Here is an 18,365-nt window from a genome sequence, read left to right on the forward strand (position 1 = left end):
AGTAGGATGGGGGAGAAAATCGGGAAAAAGAAGTAAAACTCGTGGGTTGAGATAAGAACAGTTTAATAGAACATAAAAGAAGAAACTAATAATGATAATGATAACACTAATCAAATGACAACAGCAGTAATAAAAGGATTGGAATGTACAAATGATGCTCAGGGCAATTGCTTACCACCCACCGACTGACACCCAGCCAGTCCCCGAGCGGCGATTCCCGGCCCCCCCCTTCCCAGTTTCTAAACTAGATGGGACGTCCCATGGTATGGAATACACCGCTGGCCAGTTTGGGTCAGGTGCCCTGGCTGTGTCCTGTGCCAACTTCTTGTGCCCCTCCAGCTTTCTCACTGGCTGGGCATGAGAAGCTGAAAAATCCTTGACTTTAGTCTAAACACTACTGAGCAACAACTGAAAACATCAGTGTTATCAACATTCTTCTCATACTGAGCTCAAAACATAGCACTGTACCAGCTACTAGGAGGACAGTTAACTCTATACCAGCTGAAACCAGGACAGTCTCACTTACTGTAATTTCCCCATATCCCTGATTTATTTTCTTAATTGTTAATGTCTTATTACATCATTGTATTCCCCAAACCCATCCTTTGTACAACCAGGCTCAAATACCTCTGGGTGACTTTCCAAACACTTCTAAGTCTTTCATGCTCTGTAGTGATTTTCTCTATTGCTGCAGAAAAAAAATGTTCCGTACCAACTTACAAACACTCTTGCGTGCTGTAAACAGCCTGTCTCACATTTGGCTTATTTAGGAGAATGTGAGGAGCTAGCAATTTTCTGACATTATCTGTGCTCCCTTGTGCCAGGTACATGAATGCGCTAGATGCTGGAATCACACAATTCTCTGAACACCTGAAGTTCAAGGAGATTTTAAGGACCCCGGAGCAGCTTAAAAAAACTGTGCAAGATCCAAACCGGAAAAGCAATGGTAAGGGGGGGCTGAGGGTGCACTCTCCCCTGCAGGTAAGTTGCTTTTCCCAGGAAATCAGACACACCCCTCAGTTACATTTTAGGAATAGTCTTTCCAGAGAAATGGTGGATAAACACAGATACATCATTTCACATGGATTCAAACATAAAATGGCATGAAGTTCCTAGATTCCTCTCTCCATCCCCATAAAATATGGGGGAACATCCTGGTTCCAGAGAGCTTTTGGGGTGAATTGTCCCATCTAGGCACAAGCTCCGTTTTGTGACAGATTCAGAAATCCGGGAACTGCAACTCCTCCTAAGAAGGGCCTTAGATACTACAAGAAAGCTTAGCTCTCTACCATTCCTGTGTTTGCAGCCCTGGTACATATATGGGCCTCATCTGTGCCATCAAGGAGCACTTCTGGAAGCAGTGCATCTAAACTAGAAAAATGGATGAGGAAATACCTCGTCTTCCCCTAAGACTAAGCACCTGGCATCAGCAGGCCAAGTGAGCGTGAGAGTAATAAGTAAGCCAATGAAACTATTACCTGAATGCCATTTAGCTTAGAAATGTTCATATTCAGTAGTCCATATTGCATCAGAACTGTCAATGCTTATTTGAGCGAGATAATGGTAGTGCTGTGATGCAACCAGACAGAAAATGGTGCAGGCTTTGAGGCACCTTTTACCACTTTCCCTCAAATACCGCAGTCTTGCTGCCGAGAGGCTGTAGTTCTGTGCCTGGGTCCCAGCACAGCGCAGGTAATGTGCCTTAGCCCAGCATTGCTCTACTGCCTGCTGCTCAAGCATGGGGGAGCAGGCAAATGTCCTCTTCTTGTCTGTACCTTTCACCAATCTCTCTCCATTTTTGCCCAATCTGTAGTGATCATCATGTGTGGTTCTCCAGCTGACGTCAGCACAGACCTAGGGACGGGGGAAGTGGATAAGGACATTGTTATCGTCCTGATAGATCTCTTCAAGTAAAGTATCGCCTTTGCTTTTTCTCTTTTCTCTGCAGTTTGCTGAAGGATAGAGGTAACGGAAATAGTCTGAGTGTGGAACTGTTTTGTTGAAGAAATGCTCTCTCACAAAGTGTTTTCCATTGCTGTCTTTCCTCATGTCTTGCCATTTATCTAAGCTACTTAGTATTTAATTCATGGCACATCCTCTACAACATCCTCTTTAGTTCATGTAATATTTTTCTAAGGCAGTGACAGAGCAGGTAGGGTTAACGTCATCCTGTGGACTACCCAGTACAGGAAGCCATGGAAGAACCACAGGGTCCAAAATCAGAATGGTCATGAGCTGTTCATATGAGATATTGTACATTTTTCATACACACTGTCCAACCAGACAATTATGTAAATGTGGCTTTCAGTATATTTTTCTAGGCTCCGTTTATTCCATTTTTAAATGATTTACGAGTGGTACAACTGTCTCTTCCACTTTATAACTCTTCCACTTTATAACCGTCTCTTCAACATCTTTATAACTACATAAATCTAACTTTTCAGAGATGTTTCTTAGTATAAAACCTAAGTTTTCTGTTATTTGATTTCATCTTTATATTACTAATTACAAAATCTTTATAGATGAGGCCTGATATAAACTGGCCTTATTCATGGTAGCCTGAAAAGCTTTGTCTGTATATGAGGATCGAGGGCTGATCTCTGGCCCTAAGCCTAAGTGACACAGCACAGCTCACATCCATATGGCTAAGTGTAGATGCCCAAACTGCTTTTTGGGTATGGCTCCAGTCACTGTAGCAAGTCACAGTCTGGGAGAAAGCTAGTTGGCCAAGACCAAAACCATTCCCAGGACTGTGCTGGCAGCTTAATGGTATGGATGATCATGGGGCAAATGTATGTGCCCATGTCTCGATCTTACTTATTTCACTGTTGATGTAGCAAAAGAATCCATGAACTTCCAGGGCCTGTGGGAGTTCCCAGCCCTCACATCTAAAGCTGACCTTGCCAGGGCAGGGCTGAGGCATTTTGGATTAATGACTTCAGTCATTTAACCTTTGGGTCCAAACTGGAGCCTGTGGTCCAAGTTCTAACAGGATCTTCTCTGTCCTGTACTCATTCAAGTTCACCATATATATTCTTCAGAAGTGCCTCTGAGAGCTTTAGACTTTCCACCATTTTATCCAGGCACTAGGAATTCCCAGTTGCTTTTCCTGAGGCAACTGGCCACAATTTCTGTTTCTTTGCAAATGCACAATGGGAATTATGTACGTGAGTGCTTTTACTTACTGGTGTTGCATGTATAATTGTCGCTTCACAATAGGTGAGGCCCATTAGGGGTTTCTCTGCTGTGATATGCATCCTCCTGATATACCCAGCTGCCTCAGCCCATTTTATCTGCTGCCCTCCTTAAATTTGCCACATACCCCTGATTTTGCTGAATATCTCAAATCATGTTCTTAAAACAGAAACAAAATACAGACACATGTGTTTGATCCAAACTCAAGTTGTCGGAGAAGACAGTAGGCAATTTCCCATGCTTCTCCAGAAGTCAAGTCCCTCAGACAAAGTGATGATTTAAATTTTCTTCAGCTCTGAGCCCTCTTGCAGCCAGGACACAAACACAGTGTTTAAGCCTCCCTCAGGGGAGGTGGGATGCTGTAGGATATCCAGCCTGGTGGGGTCTAATGAAGTTTCTTTTTCACCTGGCTAGTTCAGTCCAAGCCTAAATGAAAAGCACTTTGAAGTTCTTCAGGGTGAAAAGTGCAATGTAAAAATCAGAAGGTTCAGGGAAAGGCAGGGACAAGGCTCTGGTGTCCGGATCCCGTCTGATGGCCACAGACCCTGTGGTCTCTAAAAATGGTTAATACAGTACAGACTGAAAAAATAAAAGGATGATCAAACATGAATAATGAGAGAAGGCTCATACAATTATTTTTTTTATCAGTGTAGCTATAGCAATGACAGATGCTGCCACTTGACACTAATATCTATTACTAAATTCCTCTGTAACATGTGAATGCAGTGGTTGCCAGTCTGCGAAGCACTTCCAGATGGCCTGTCAGGGTGATGAAACCTAAGATACCTGAAAGCTACAACCTTTTCTGCTTGTTTTAGCATAGTTTTCAAGTTCACATAGTTTCCTGTGATTTTCCTAGCTCACTGAATTAAAGAAATAAATCAATAAGCTGCTCTCTGCACCTCTCCGATTGTTTCATGCCCTCCTGTTAAATGCTTTTAGTGCAAATCCTGCTGTGATCAATTCTAGCAATTCTAGCAAAACTAGAGTAACATGCAAAAGAGTGCAGAAACATGCACAATAACATGAAGAAACTACAGATTCTGTGCACTACTGTGGATTCCAAGAGACTCAGTTTTAATAAATATAAACTCCTGCTTGAAAGAAGAGGAAATAAACAGGACAGAAACCAAACAGTTACAATAATAGCAATAATTCACTGCAAACTTTGAGTTTCAGATTGCCATATCTCTTTGATATTACCTTTTAATGTAGCTAAGCACAGAAGCTGGCATCAGGGAATGAACAACATAAAGAGTTTTGTCCATGACGAAATTTTATTTTTAGAACTACTGTTTCAACCTGTTAAATAACAGTGCCGCTGGGGAGAGGAGAGTGATTCAGTCATGGTTAGCACTGCCCCTGTTGCTGATTGTTCATGGGGTTCTTGTGCTTTGCTTTGCAGTAACACGTACTTTAGGAACAACAGCTCAGCCCTTTACATGCAGAATGTACTTGTCCTGACTCTGCCACCAGATAATTACAGCTTGAATACCATGAAGACTGAGGATGCCATCCTGGTAACCACACTGTTTTATATCTGATTATTGCATTCAGTTAATTCATGTTCATGCACTAGGAAATGAAAACTAAAAATGCAGCCGTAACCATCCCCCATCATGCTTCTATGCTGATATTTTCTTACGTTATCGTGGGATGACATTTTATCCTGTTGTAATGATGTAAAAATATTGTGTCATAAGGCAAATATGCAGGCTGTTATATTCCTGCTTTGTGAAGTTCAACTCAAGCTTTTAATTTGGTCTGCAAGTGTGATGTTCACGGGGCATGAGGGAGAGTTATAGATACATGGCCTTCTGACTCCACGTTTGAGTGACTGACAATCTTACATGTAGCTGCAAGGCATCACTGAAGGATGATCTCTAGGTGTAAATGAGATGTGAGCATGGAAAGTTCAGAACTAACAATTGTTGACTGATTTTTGTGTGCAGATATATGCAAGTGGTGGCAACCATTGCTGTTTCTGTCCAAGGGGTTTCCAGTTAAACTTCAAAAACAGGAACTTTTTTTTTTTTCTGTAGGAAATACATATTTTTTTAATTTCCTGAAAAGCAGAAACTATGCAAAACCTGCATCTGCTTAGTGAAACTGAAACTCCTGCCGTCTGCCCAGGAATCAGGCTAAACATGTAGACTTCCTCCCAGGATTTGTGGCTTTGAGCTCCAACTCTCCAGCAGGCAGCCTGAAGCTTCTGGCTGGATTTACAGGACTTCCAGATCCCCCAGCCTAGGCTCAAGGCTTTTTGGGTGCCAGCTCTATAGCAGGCTGCTGGAAATTCTGGCACAGCTCCTTGCCCCTGAGCTGTGGCCATCTGGAAGCCCAGACTTGCTGGCATCACAGCAGCTTATCTGCACGGAAAGTCTAATCCAAAGCCAGGGGCTTTGGATCCCACTGAGCAGACCTGCCCAGAACCTACAATGTAGCATTTCTTGAATCCTCTGCGCCAGGATGAGAATGCTAGAAATTTACATTGGCCTCTTACAAGTTTTCACCACATCCCTGTCTTCATACACCAAAAATATATCTTGTTTACCTTTATTTTTCCAAGGGAGAACACTGATGTGGCATTGCCCATCTACTCACTCAGTGTTCAGCAGATTCTGGTCTTCCATGCTGGAGTTTTTGCCAGATGGAAACCACCAAAGATACTGTAGCTTTAAGGCAGAAACATGAACTCTCAAATTGCCATTTTCCTTTTTCTTCTGTTCTAGATGGAAGATGACTTTTTTGTTGGCTATTTTAATGCTGTCTTGCTGTTTGGACATATTCTGAAGAAATTTATCTTCTCCCAGATCCCAGTGTCACCTCTCAGTTTCATCAATGAATTCCGAAATACCACTTTTGAAGGTAAAAAAAGTACAGTTCTGTGCAGGGTTCACTAAATTGATGAGGGGAAAGAGATTTGGTTTTAAGCACTCTTAAAAGAAGTAACTTCTACCCTAAACAAGTCCAAGCCCTTCAATAAGTTTTATTCCCACTCTTTTTTCTTTTTCTACCATTTTTTCCAAGGATGTTTTCTTCTGTATTAGCAGAAGCACTACATAGCAGTCATGCAGAATCACCTCAGTGCATGCAACACAGAAGAGGTAGAAAGTCAAAATGATGATCATTTGAAACATTGCAGTTAGCAAGACTGTTTGAGGACCAGGCTCTGTTCTGGGCTGTTGTGTCTTTCCTGCTGCTTTGAAGTACAAAGCACATTTAAAGAATATTGCTACCTAAGGAGGAGTGGGGGAAGGAGGAGAGACAGAGCTTCCCAGCCAGCAGAGATGGACGACAGGGACGAGGATCTGAAGCTGGTGTCATTCTTTTGACAAAGACCTGAGCTTTTTATAGGGAGATGATTTGGAGAATGAGAAAGGGGCTGGAAGAGTGAAGCATACAGGTGGGTTTCAGAGTCCATGCTTCCTCCAGAGGCAACCTGGCATTCAAGTTGTTAATTTGTGACAGTGGCGTTTCTAAGCTTTCCCCCAAAGGTCCAGTCTTTACTTGAGGCCAGTAGGTATAAAATATGATTGATGTTCAAAATGACTCTGAAGTCCACTTAGCTAAGCTTTAATGAAGTAGTTTCAACCTTTTTCCAGTTTACAAAGCCATCGTAGGCCCGGGTGCGTGCAGAGTGAGTGTAAGCCAGTTGGCAATGGGTTGGCTCTTCTTAGTCAACTTTCTTGTTCTTCTCACAGGTTGTCTAGCACCAGTGGGCTTTTGTAGGCCACGGGCTTAAAATCACAGAATTCAATCATTAGGAGAAGCCAAAGGCAAGACTTACACAAGAAGTGACAACATTACCTCTCTGGGAGCAAAGTCCCAGCTGTCACTTCACATCAGAGATCTGTACCAAAATGATGACTCAAAGCTTTGTGTTTATGTCCCATCTGCTTTCAGCAAACATGTGTAGAAGTTTCCTGGGTTTTCCTAATATGGCATAACAGGTTTGGGGCTTAGCTTTGCTTTAACCATGGTATTCCAAACCTAGCAAAATATAGTTTACAGTAAACTTATCTCTTCAGTTTCACTCTAAATTTGAAAGGTAAGTTGCACAAACTTTTTTACTTATTCGAAACAAATCTTGCACTCACATTAGTGATAGGCTTAGTTTTAAAAAAAAAGTCCTGAAAGTGACAAGTGTTGGACCACCTTCATTCTTTCTTGTGCTGGAGGCTGGTAAAGTAGGGAGTTCATACCATAAGTACATTGATATTAAGAAGGTAGACCATGAAAAACTTAGCATCAGTTTTTGAGGTGAAAAGGAAGAAGGTTAATGCCCAACCTAAAATAATGATGATGCTGAACTCTAGGAAAAATAAAATTAGTTATCAGCAACATTAGCAAAAGAGCAATCTGAAGCTGATCAAAAAGACTGTCCAGAAAAAATGGAGGTGAGACTTTCAGGAGTGGTGGGTATTGGCTAAGCTTGTGCTCTTGTTGAAATGACTAACTTAATGAAAGCAAAGTCAAGCCATGCTGAGGGACTTAGGAAGTTCCACCTTAAAATCCTTGGAATGTGCTACATAGGCAACTTCTCAATCTGCACGTTTGTTGACATACAGAGGCAGGAGCTTAAAGGGAAAAAGAACCTCGTTAAAATAATATAATTAGAGCCAAGCAGGTAGCTCTCAAAAGAGTAAGGGCAATAAAAGTATCCCTATATATCCTTTCTTGCTGATAGATTCAAACTGCAGGTGGAAACAGGCAATTTCCCTTCTCACTTCTAAAATGGTCCCTTCAAGGAAGGTTTCTGTGACATTCTTGGTATGCTGAAGAAACCTGACAAATATATTTTTCTATAGCTAGAGGGAGACTTTCCTCTTCAGTGCAGTCAGTTCAACACCTTTTATTGGGTTTTGCAGAGAAAATGTAGCATGCTATTAAGGGAGAAATAGTGCCACACTAAGCTGATAGGTATTCTAGCATGTACATGAAGAAGAACCCCCCCCCCAAGCATCAGAAATCCTTTTATTTATCCCATCTTTCCTGCCACATATTTGTGTTTCCAAGAACACAAGCCCTCTGACTAATTCCTTGTGTCTACAGGTGTACTGGGTCCTGTGACTCTAGATGAATTTGGGGACATTGATACCAATTTGACTCTGCTGTACACATCACAGACTGCAAATCATGTACGTATGTCCAGGGAGCAACTGTTCAGCCTTATATATGAAAGGAGAAACAAAATGCCCTGTACTATTGCATAAGAATGATGAAAATAACTACACCAGAAGTGGTGGCATGCCAAGGCATGCCGTGCATGCCAAGAGGGGGTCATGAGAGGTGTGCTGGAGACTGACAGGATTGATGTCATCTGGTGATTCAGTAAGTGAAGTGCAGCTGGTATTTTGTGGGACTGAAACATTTCTTTTCAGAGATAGGGGAGGAATGAGGAAGAATATGGCAACCAAGCATATGGCTATGCTGAGATATGCACCACTGTAGCAAAAAAGACCAAGAAGTACTTTGAGTTTGGGCAATACGTTTATTTATTAAGGGTAGTTTGAAGCAAGGGACAAAAGAGGGAGAGCACAGCTGCTGACTGCATTTCTTCCCTCCTACACCCGTAGTTCAGGATTCTTCTGTATTTCAACACTCAAAAGAATGAGACTCGCGCAATGACTACCAGTCCGGATTTTGTCTGGAAGAACAACAAGCTGCCCAGTGATACGCCAGGCTCTGGTGAGATGCCCATTAAACCTACCTCTTCTTTGAAGACAAGTCACACAGTCCTAAGATCCACCTGCTGTGTGATCCAGCATGCAACCTTCACATTGCCCCCAGCCAGTGACACCAGGAGCTGGGGACAGAACAGCATCTTTCCTTCCCCTGCACCAGCCTGCCATGTTCTCTGCATCCAGCCCAATTCTAAACCTGCATTTCTGTTTAGGCACTACTAAGTCTTTCATGGACTCCATACTGTACCAGTGATTGTGGGGAATACCATGGTGTGTTTGGGAAGAGGTGACCCCCGAACATAAAACGTTCACTAAAAGATGGTGGTGGTGTGAATTGTTTGAAAGACTGTTCAGGAAAGACAGCAGAGTTAAGGTTATGATGAGTTATCTGACTCTGCATTTCTTTATTACTGATGCAGCACGGTGGCTTCTGCTTGCCCCTTTCTCCTTGTTGTAGGGAGCCGGGGAGAGGACAGAGCACTGTGCAGGTTCAGGGTGCTTCTCTGGAGGGGTCTCTTAGATGAGCTGGCTCCTTGCAGAAAAAGGATGGGAAACTAGATTATTGCACTATCTCCACCCAAATTTTAAATCTGAAATCCCAGAAGTCACCACCTCCTTTTCTTTTGAGATCTTGGTGACTCCTGCATAGAACAGTTGAATCCCCTTGTAATTCAGCATAGCAGAGTAGAGCCTTGGCAGCCTGAGAAGACTGGGATTGTTTCCCCAGGTAGAGTGCTGCCACATGGTGATTGACAATGGAAAGGTATATTCTTCAGGGTATGATATGCAGGATAAAGATTATTGCAGTGGTGGTGGTTGCAAGGTTTAGTGCACAGTGGGTTAGTTTTCACCTGACTCATTCCCATCAGTGAGTGTCCAAAGGTGTCACTGTTAGAGGTCCCTGCTAACAGCCTCCATTAGCTTGCTGTACTGCTTACCTCCACTAGCGAATATTACAATGCAAACCAACAGCTGGAGGAACAAACACCATCTGATAACTAAAAGTCTGTTCACAGTAAGGTGGTACATGGATTCAAACACTTTTATGCCTCAGTAAAGTAAATCAGATGGATTCAAATTAGGGCTTGCTGCTTGGCCCCAGCCTTCTCAGTGTTTCTTTAGTCCCATTCTCGTTCATCCCTTTGTCCCTACAACATGCTATGCTGTCAGAGGATCTCTGTATCTTTAAAACATTCTCCTGAGTTCATCCTTGTTTGAAGCTGCTGTACAAGGGCAAAAGAGAAATGTTTGGGAATTGCAGAAAACCAGTGACTACAAACTAGTAGCTTAACATTCAGCACTTAACAAAGGCCTGACTTTGTGGCCAAGCTACACTAAATCAAAGTAAAACCACCTTCCACAGGCACTTGATTATTTTGTTTTCACATTTCTAAAAAATAAACCTTCCTTCAGTGTGATTCTAAACAAATATATTTCCCCCAAAGGGCAACTTTTTATGGCCAAAGTTTAAGTAAATTTAAGTACAGCCAAAGCCAGTCAAAACTTTCCAACCAGAACTATGTTTCTTCCTCCAGGGAGGTGAACAAACACAGCAACCAGAGCCCTGCTCCTTCCTAAGCTGTAATTGAGAACAGCTGATGCAGTTCAGCTACCCTCCTTCCTCCTGGCATCCCTTAAAAAAAGGTGCTTCATCCACATTTTGCCATTATTCAGAAAGTTTGAACCCCTGCTCTAAACGTGGATAAGGTCAGCCTTCAATACACAAAGGTTTCTGGTTCCAGAGGACCTGAAAACAGTTAATTTGTGATGCTCTCCCTTTGTGTGTTGTAATACCGATCGCCAGGAGGTGGTAGCAAAGCCTCAGGAACGGGAAATTGCGGTCCCACAGAGTTTCCATGGGCAGCTTCGACCTGCTGATTGTCAAGCTGCAAACCACTATTCACAAAGTTTAAGTTTTAGAGAATTCGTAGGAAATAGCTTTGCACATCCTTGTGTATATGTCGTTTTATCGTGGTAACTCAATGTCCTTCCTTGGTGGAGGGAAACGGTAGTACTGACAGTTCAATGGAGAGCATCAGACTAACACTAAGTTACTCAGAGGCCCTGCGACTGATGCTGGGATGAACACGCAGAAAAAAGGTGGGGAGATGTGATACACAGAGCAAAAAATCAAAGCCAGAGTGCTGGGTCCAAAATCCAGGTTCCTAAACTGAATTCTATGTTAGATGCAGACACTTACACTGGTATGTTCAAAATCCCTGCCCAGCTGGTGTTTGATTCTGGAGCTAGTGTGTGTCTTGTTGCTTTTTAATTATTTATTGATTTTGACACTTTATCATTTTCCTGTGTGCCTTTGTTTCTGGGCACATGCAGATGTGCATTAGTCTCAGTAAAGCTGACTAGCGCAGCTCTTTTACTGTCCATAACCAACATGGCAATCTGCAAAACTAGATTCTCTTCTGCCATCTTTGCCTGGAAGACTTGCTCAGTAGAGTAGGTACACTCTAGATGTGTGACCACCAGACAAAGCTCTGCCCTAATGGCTTGTTGCTCTTCAAAGGAAGTTGGTGGCCATAATTTTCCTTCCCAGTACCCCTGAGCTCCAAGAATTGACCCAAGATAGGCTTCAGTTCGCCTTTCCACATTAAGACAATAAAAATTACAACCTTAAATAATCAGTTCCCAACCTTGACAATTCTGCCTGCCTGCTCAGGACTAGGACCCTCATGTGATTTTGGGTCTAAGTCCTCAGATGCCTGAACAACTTCGTTTTCAAATTGTTTGGCACCTGGCAGCTTCCAAGGACACTAATCCGGCAGTGCTGCACCAGATTAACTTCCCTCTATAGCATAAAAATTCCATATAGTCTGCTCAGTACCACTTGTCATCCCAATGCAGTATCTACAAATGTGTTCAGTTCAGAGAAAGCCTTATCCAAAGAAGTCAATGAAGAGCCCATTTTGCATTAAGCCCGGGGTATGCTGGGGGAAAACAATGTTTCCTGCCTGCCAGTGACTCTGATTTCAAATGGTCAACTGGTTACCCCATCTACATCCCTATCCCACAAAGAGTTGTACCCAAGATTTGCCTCCACTATCTTAAGTAGTTACTGAAAGGAGAAATTTGGCTGCTTCATTTTTTAAAATGTCGTTACTAAGAAAAGTCAGCTTTATTCCTGGACTATCCCAGTTTGTTTTTAAAGAGGAGAACATCTGGAAACTCTGCGGCTGAACTGATGTGAGATTTAGTGCTGTTTAATGCACCTCCCACCTGGATGTCCCTACAGAGTGCCCATGCCTCAGGTGGGGATGTAAGACTGCACTGCTCCAGGTCATGCTTCATCCCGCAGTGAAAGAGGCAGGCATATGTCATCTCTAGGCAGTGCTGGACTTTACCATAGCCTGTCAATTTGGATGTGACCAAAGAATATCCCTGCTCAGCCACTGTGACTTGCACATTTGTGAGTGAGGGTAATTTCTTAAATATAGTATTGTTTTTCAATGTCCTTTGTCAAGTTGTTTATTTTTCAATTTTTCTTCTCTGCAGGCCCACACATCTTGACCATTGCTGTCTTTACACTCACGGGAATTGTGATTCTGGTTCTGATCATCTCTTTGATGATTCTAAGGTACCAACCCCTTTGGCCCTCTGTTTGTCCTTGAACAGTTTTCCTCTTAGGGCAATGCCTTTGATCTCTGCTGAAGAGCCATTCATTAGCTTACCTTACATACCTGGGTGATTGCCTTCAGTATGAACTCTTTAGTATATGCCAAGTAGTGTTTGCATCCATAGCGTTGTTATGTCAGGTTAATAATCAAGGCAGAAGATGCAGCAAAGCTCAGAGTTTTTGCATGTGCTAAAAAGCTCTGATTCCTGTACATACTCAGAAACATACATTTCAGAACAATCTTCAGACTTTTTCCACTTACTGCCCATCCTTACCTTACTTAGGGTTCACTTATGTTTCTTTAACCTATCAGTGACATAAAAGTTCAATCTAGAAGGAGGTATTTGTCTTGAGTCACTGTAGGAATCGAAACACCATGAGGTTTTGGTGTTTTCATTGCATGGATCCATCCTGTCTTTCAGTTTCCCCCGACTCAGTCCAAATCCTCACATACCGACTTTTCTAACAGCTAGAATTTCATACACAGTTCAGCTTTATCGTGATAGAAAAAGGAGAAATCAGTGACGTCTCATTTGCTGGAAGAAATGCCACCCCATTTCCAAAGTATATGATTTTCTTTCATATTTAAAAAAATTGTCTTTACTGTGCATCTGTTTTCAGTAGCTCAGCACCCCTCTCTGCTATATATCCGAGAACTTCAGAAAAAGTGAGAAAATCAGGTCTTAAGAAAACTTGATTACAAACAGATACTACTGGGTCTCTTATTTTGAGTGGACCAGTCTGCCTTGCTAACTAAAGCTTTTCACAAGGGAAAAATCAAAGATGAAGGTATACAACTCTTACACATCCAGTTGTACTCAGCAAATGGAAGAGCTAATCATTGCCACATCTAAGCACTAACGTATAAACAGACATGTAAAGTTTGTAATGGCTACGAAAACTGATAAAAATCTGTCTGGAGACAGTTTGGACTTGTAAAATGTTCTGTACTCTTCCATATTTGCAGATGCATAAAATCTAAAGATTCTGTTTAGATGATTAGATTATTATTGTATACATATCACTGTAATATTCCCAAGCATCAAATATAGAATAGATGCCTGAGGATTTTTTAGAATAAAGCTTGCCCTTTTAGTGTTGAAATAATAGCAAACTTCTCAACTATTACTGCTACTGAAGAGTGTTCCCTAACAAGCAAAGGAGAACAGAGACTGAGCTATGAAAATGAACAAAATGCCTCATTATTCCTTCTTAATCTCTCAAGTTTCTAGGACACTTGAACTATCCCACACCTCCCTGTGTAGTTCTGACTGCTAAGTAAACAACCAAAGTCCTGAAAAACACATAACTAAATATTAGACCTAGTAGATTTTCACTCAGTTTGATATGTACTTAATCACCAGCTGATACCAGTTTCAATTGCAGTACATCCTGGTGATACAGCTTACAAGACTGAACTGAGAAAAACAGTTGTTGCCACAAGAACTCCCTTTTCTTATACATGTGTGAGCTAAAATATGTTGGAAAAGGGAATATTTGTATTATTAGCCAATACTATGGGTTCTCCCATTTGGAGCATTTGCCAGCAGTCATCAGGGTGTTGGGATTCCCCTGCAGTCCCTCCAGTCAGTCCTGTGTTTTTTTTAATAGAGGAAGGACTTGCATGGCTAAGTGGGTAGTTTGATAAGTGCTAGTCTTCTTGCAGCTTTTCTCTAAGAGCAGACAGAGTCTGCTCTGAAATTCTGCAAGGGAGGCAGCAGTTTCCTTCTCCCCTGAGGGAGAGGGCTCTTCCCTCATTTTTACAAAATGTGCAGAATACAAGGGACAGGCACAAAAAGGCATCTCATCTCAACACTCTTGCTACCTCTTCTCGTATTGTATTCACACCAGCTTTTACCATCCAGCGTTCATGCCAGGACTTCCTTTGGGTTGCATTTGTTTGTGGGACCTCACTTCAGAGTACATTCAATAACACAGAGGAGAAGACTATATAAAATCCAGACAGCCCTGTGTGCTTTAAATTGTTCTGACCTCCCTTGAGACACTGGCAATTGCCTAGCAGTTGTTCTGCTAAATCTGTTCTGTTGTTCTGCTACGCCTATGGAATTGAATGAGAATTTAGGCTTTCCCAAAGCTAGAGGAATTAGAGCAGCCTCAAACTGGGAAACTGTACAAGAGCCACAGGGCTTGTGCTCAAGCCTTGCCCACCTGACACTCCATCCTTGTGTCATCCTCACACTGGAAGCTTCCCTATCCTAATCTCCTGTTGTGGGTTTCGGTTCACGGGGAGGATGTTCTGAATGAGTTCACTCCTTTTGCAGGAAGTACAGGAGAGATAATGAGCGTCGGTGGAAGAAATGGTCCCATATACCGCCTGAGCAAATCTTGCCTCTGGAGACCAGTGAGACAAGTCATGTTAGTTTGAAGGTAAGAGAAGCATGATGCCTGAATCTAGGTCTTGGATTCTGTCTTCTAAAGACCATCCATCAGTGCTGGGGTGTTGGCATGCTCCGAGTGCAATGCAGGCTATGGCTCTGGTAGAACTAGGATCTGTCAAAATTATTTCTTTTTAAATTTTTTTTAACCCTCACTTGGTGTATTGAGGAAAAAAAGAGATTATTCTCCATCTATTGCTCCCTAATAGAATATATCTGTTTCCCAACAGTCAAGCTCATTTTGTGATGGGGGAATGGGCTGGGTATTGATTTCCAGTCTCTTCCACACCACCGCTGTTACAAATAATATCCCTGTGCTTTGTTATGCCTCTCTAATCCTCAAGAACATGAAAGCAGCAGGTGGAGGCCACGGCAGCTGTGGGAGCGGCATGGATGTCCGGCACTTTCTGTGGCATGCAGTGGCACTCCCTAGAGAGAGAGACTTATGCTTCTCTGTGTGGCACACACTGACGTTACTTATCTCTCTGGACCTGCCAAATGGGGAGTAGGTGATAATTGCAAGTTGATTATTATTCTTTGTTCTCAGATCGATGAAGATAAGAGACGTGACACCATCCAGAGACTGCGCCAAGGCAAATATGACAAGAAGGTAACCTGCCTGCAGTGTCCACAATCCCTTCCTTGGCTTAGGAGGGCTCTTTCTGGGAGGAGATTGTTCCTCTCCAGAGACAATTCCACCTCTCCCAACCTTGCAAAATCGCTTGATCTTATGGAAGGAATAAGCCATTTATTCCATATCAGGTGCTTTGCATTTTGCTTACTGACAGGAGGCAAAATATTCGACTCCATGAACGCCTAGCCTAGTCCAGAAATGCGGAAGCAGAAACAGAGGGACCTGAAATTTGATACATTTTGGTACCAAGGAGATAAACGGATTAATGGAGGACAGGCCATTTACATGGCAATTCTTGTACATTCAGTAGAGCTATCTGCCTGACTGAGATATATTCATGTTGAGTTAAAATTTGCATCATTGACAGTTCTAAATAGTTCCTATCTACCTGGTAAATCTTTTGAAGGAAATATAACTCTGTTACTTATTAGCTGATTAACTGATACTCCAACAGCTAAGCAGGAGACAGGTGTTTCTGAAGTATTTCTCTGTATGGACATTTCTTGGAAAAGAAAGATGAACTGCTGTTGTACTAAGCCTATGATTTTTACCCACTGTTATTTTTTCTTCAGGTAGTGATCCTAAAGGATCTCAAACACAACGATGGTAATTTCTCAGAGAAGCAAAAAATAGAACTGAACAAGGTAACTGTTGCATGTAGCAGCTGGACGCTGCAGGGTGGGATGGAGCCTATGAGTGAAGTCATTGCTTTCCACTGTCAACTCCAACAGCCATTGCTTGTGCATGTTTGTGAGGTGGATGGGTAATGAGTTCCTCAAAGGATATTGCTTGCTGAACTTTCTCTTTGTGTGTGTGATCTCATCACCAGTTCAGAGTCTGAATTATATTACAGTGAAGCTGAGGATGAATGAAGTAATTCATGCTCTGTCATATGGCCTTGCTAAACACATTTTTATAGCTGATGCTAAAAGGCAATGCACTCTTTTTGCTCATATCATGCTAATTCATTAGTAGCAGAATGTTGTAGTTAAATCTTATTATTGAATGCCAAATGCAGCTCTTTAAATATAAGTAACTGTCTGCTGACTTGTGCATACCGACTCTTCCAACATGACAAATGAATTTGGCTGCAGTACTGCATCTTTTCTGAATGGTTTTCCTTTTTACACAACACAGCTATACTGCAAATTCAATAAGCTCTAAAAATACCTCAAAGTAAACTACAGTTGTCTATATAAATGGGCAAAGTCCATAATATCATGCAGAATCATTAAATTTTTATTACTTGCTCATTTACTGACTGATTCACAAAATTCTGTCAGTCATAATGGCTATTCTGGTCAACTGGGAGGTTTGAGTAGAAAGGCAATAATGGAGACTATAGTGGGCTCTGGAATTAATTTGCAGTATCCAACAGCAGCTACTCTTATCTCCCTAATCCAGAAGGCTCTGGAATGACAAATGTCTTCAAGCACTTCACTCAGTGCCTTAGTACACACTGGTTTAAAGGAAACTCATACATCTTATCAGGGCCTGAGATAAAGTCACATCACACAAGTATCCTTGACCTGTGTTTCTGTGCTAACAATGATTGCTTTTAAAAATAGATGCAATGTTTCTGCTCTAGCTCCTGCAGATTGATTATTACAACCTGACCAAGTTCTATGGCACTGTGAAGATAGACACCATGATCTTTGGGGTGATTGAGTACTGCGAAAGAGGTTCTCTGCGGGTAAAGAATTTTTGAGCTCTCCTTCCACCCCCAAATTATCAAATTTCAAACTAAGAAAAAAAATCCACATCTCTGTCTCTGGCCTTGATGCTGCAGCCATGGATGGAGCAAGTGGTGGCAGATTTCTGACTCAAGTTCCCTCTCCCTTGCTCGGTTCTCTCCAGCCTTCCCCAGGTGCTGCTGCAGCTGCCATCAGTTTGATGGTTCTCAGCAGCCAGAGGATAAGGTGAGGTGCAAGCAAGGAAGAGTACAGGCAGAGCTCTGGCCAGGCAACAGCAACAGCCAGTATTTGTATTGTGTCCCCTATTGGGAACATATAGGATATAACTTGTTCTTTATTTTCCAGGCTGTACTGTTGTCTCTGCTGATGCCCTTGTTGACCCCATAGTGCCCCCAGAGTGTGAAAGAATAGAGAAAAGGATATATTCCATATGAATAGGGGACAAACAGTTTGAGGCTGGAATATGGCAAATCCTGTGCTGTAAGGGACAACAGCCTTTCATTTCTGTTTATAAAAAGAAATGGTAAATTGATGCCTGGCAAGTGTTATGGAAAGACTTACCATTTATTACTACCAATATTATTTCAGCACTGATCATGAAGTAATGGTGGCATCAGCTCTTCTGCGGGCACACATGGTCTCTGATTCTGGGTTCATAGAAAGACTCATCAGTAGCAGTAGTCTCTGGAACAAACTCACAGCAAGGAAGCAAAATAACAGCTCTATCTCTAGTTCTTTTCTTGTAAACTGGCACACTCATGGAGGTTTACTTTTAGCAATGGAAATCGTAGTGGCTGGAGGAACTGTAAATGACTGGCACTTTAAGATAAAGGAACAGTCTAGTTTGAACTTATAAGGTCATGAGTAAATTGGTAGGAAATGGACTGTGAGCACAAACCATAGGAATTCCTTTCCCTTCCTCTTGCAAACCTTGCTCATTTCTGTCTCAGCTATTTTGCTTTATTAAAGACCCAGCTTTAAAAGAAAATTCACTATTTACCTTTAATTACACAAAAAACTCTTTTCTGGAGTCCTCAATTTTCTAACTCTGTGTAAACCTAAAATATATTTCATATTCCCTGTTTTCTGAGTCAACTCCTGCTCTAGTGCACGTACTCCCCATAAAAAATG

General features: G+C 42.0%; 1 protein-coding gene across 1 annotated transcript in view; it reads left to right on the forward strand.

Annotated features, from left to right (window-relative positions):
- Positions 1-18,365, forward strand: part of GUCY2C (guanylate cyclase 2C) — a 47,825-nt gene that overhangs the window by 8,911 nt on the left and 20,549 nt on the right. Inside the window, exons 6-16 of the mRNA XM_075057762.1 lie at positions 825-946; positions 1,814-1,910; positions 4,601-4,715; positions 5,928-6,063; positions 8,251-8,336; positions 8,775-8,886; positions 12,390-12,471; positions 14,793-14,898; positions 15,454-15,516; positions 16,113-16,184; positions 17,129-17,233. Of these exons, the coding sequence (XP_074913863.1) occupies positions 825-946; positions 1,814-1,910; positions 4,601-4,715; positions 5,928-6,063; positions 8,251-8,336; positions 8,775-8,886; positions 12,390-12,471; positions 14,793-14,898; positions 15,454-15,516; positions 16,113-16,184; positions 17,129-17,233 (1,096 nt within the window). The remainder of the gene's footprint in view (positions 1-824; positions 947-1,813; positions 1,911-4,600; positions 4,716-5,927; positions 6,064-8,250; positions 8,337-8,774; positions 8,887-12,389; positions 12,472-14,792; positions 14,899-15,453; positions 15,517-16,112; positions 16,185-17,128; positions 17,234-18,365) is intronic.

Source organism: Buteo buteo, chromosome 26, assembly GCF_964188355.1.
Source record: "Buteo buteo chromosome 26, bButBut1.hap1.1, whole genome shotgun sequence".
NCBI classification, from domain to species: Eukaryota; Metazoa; Chordata; class Aves; order Accipitriformes; family Accipitridae; genus Buteo; species Buteo buteo.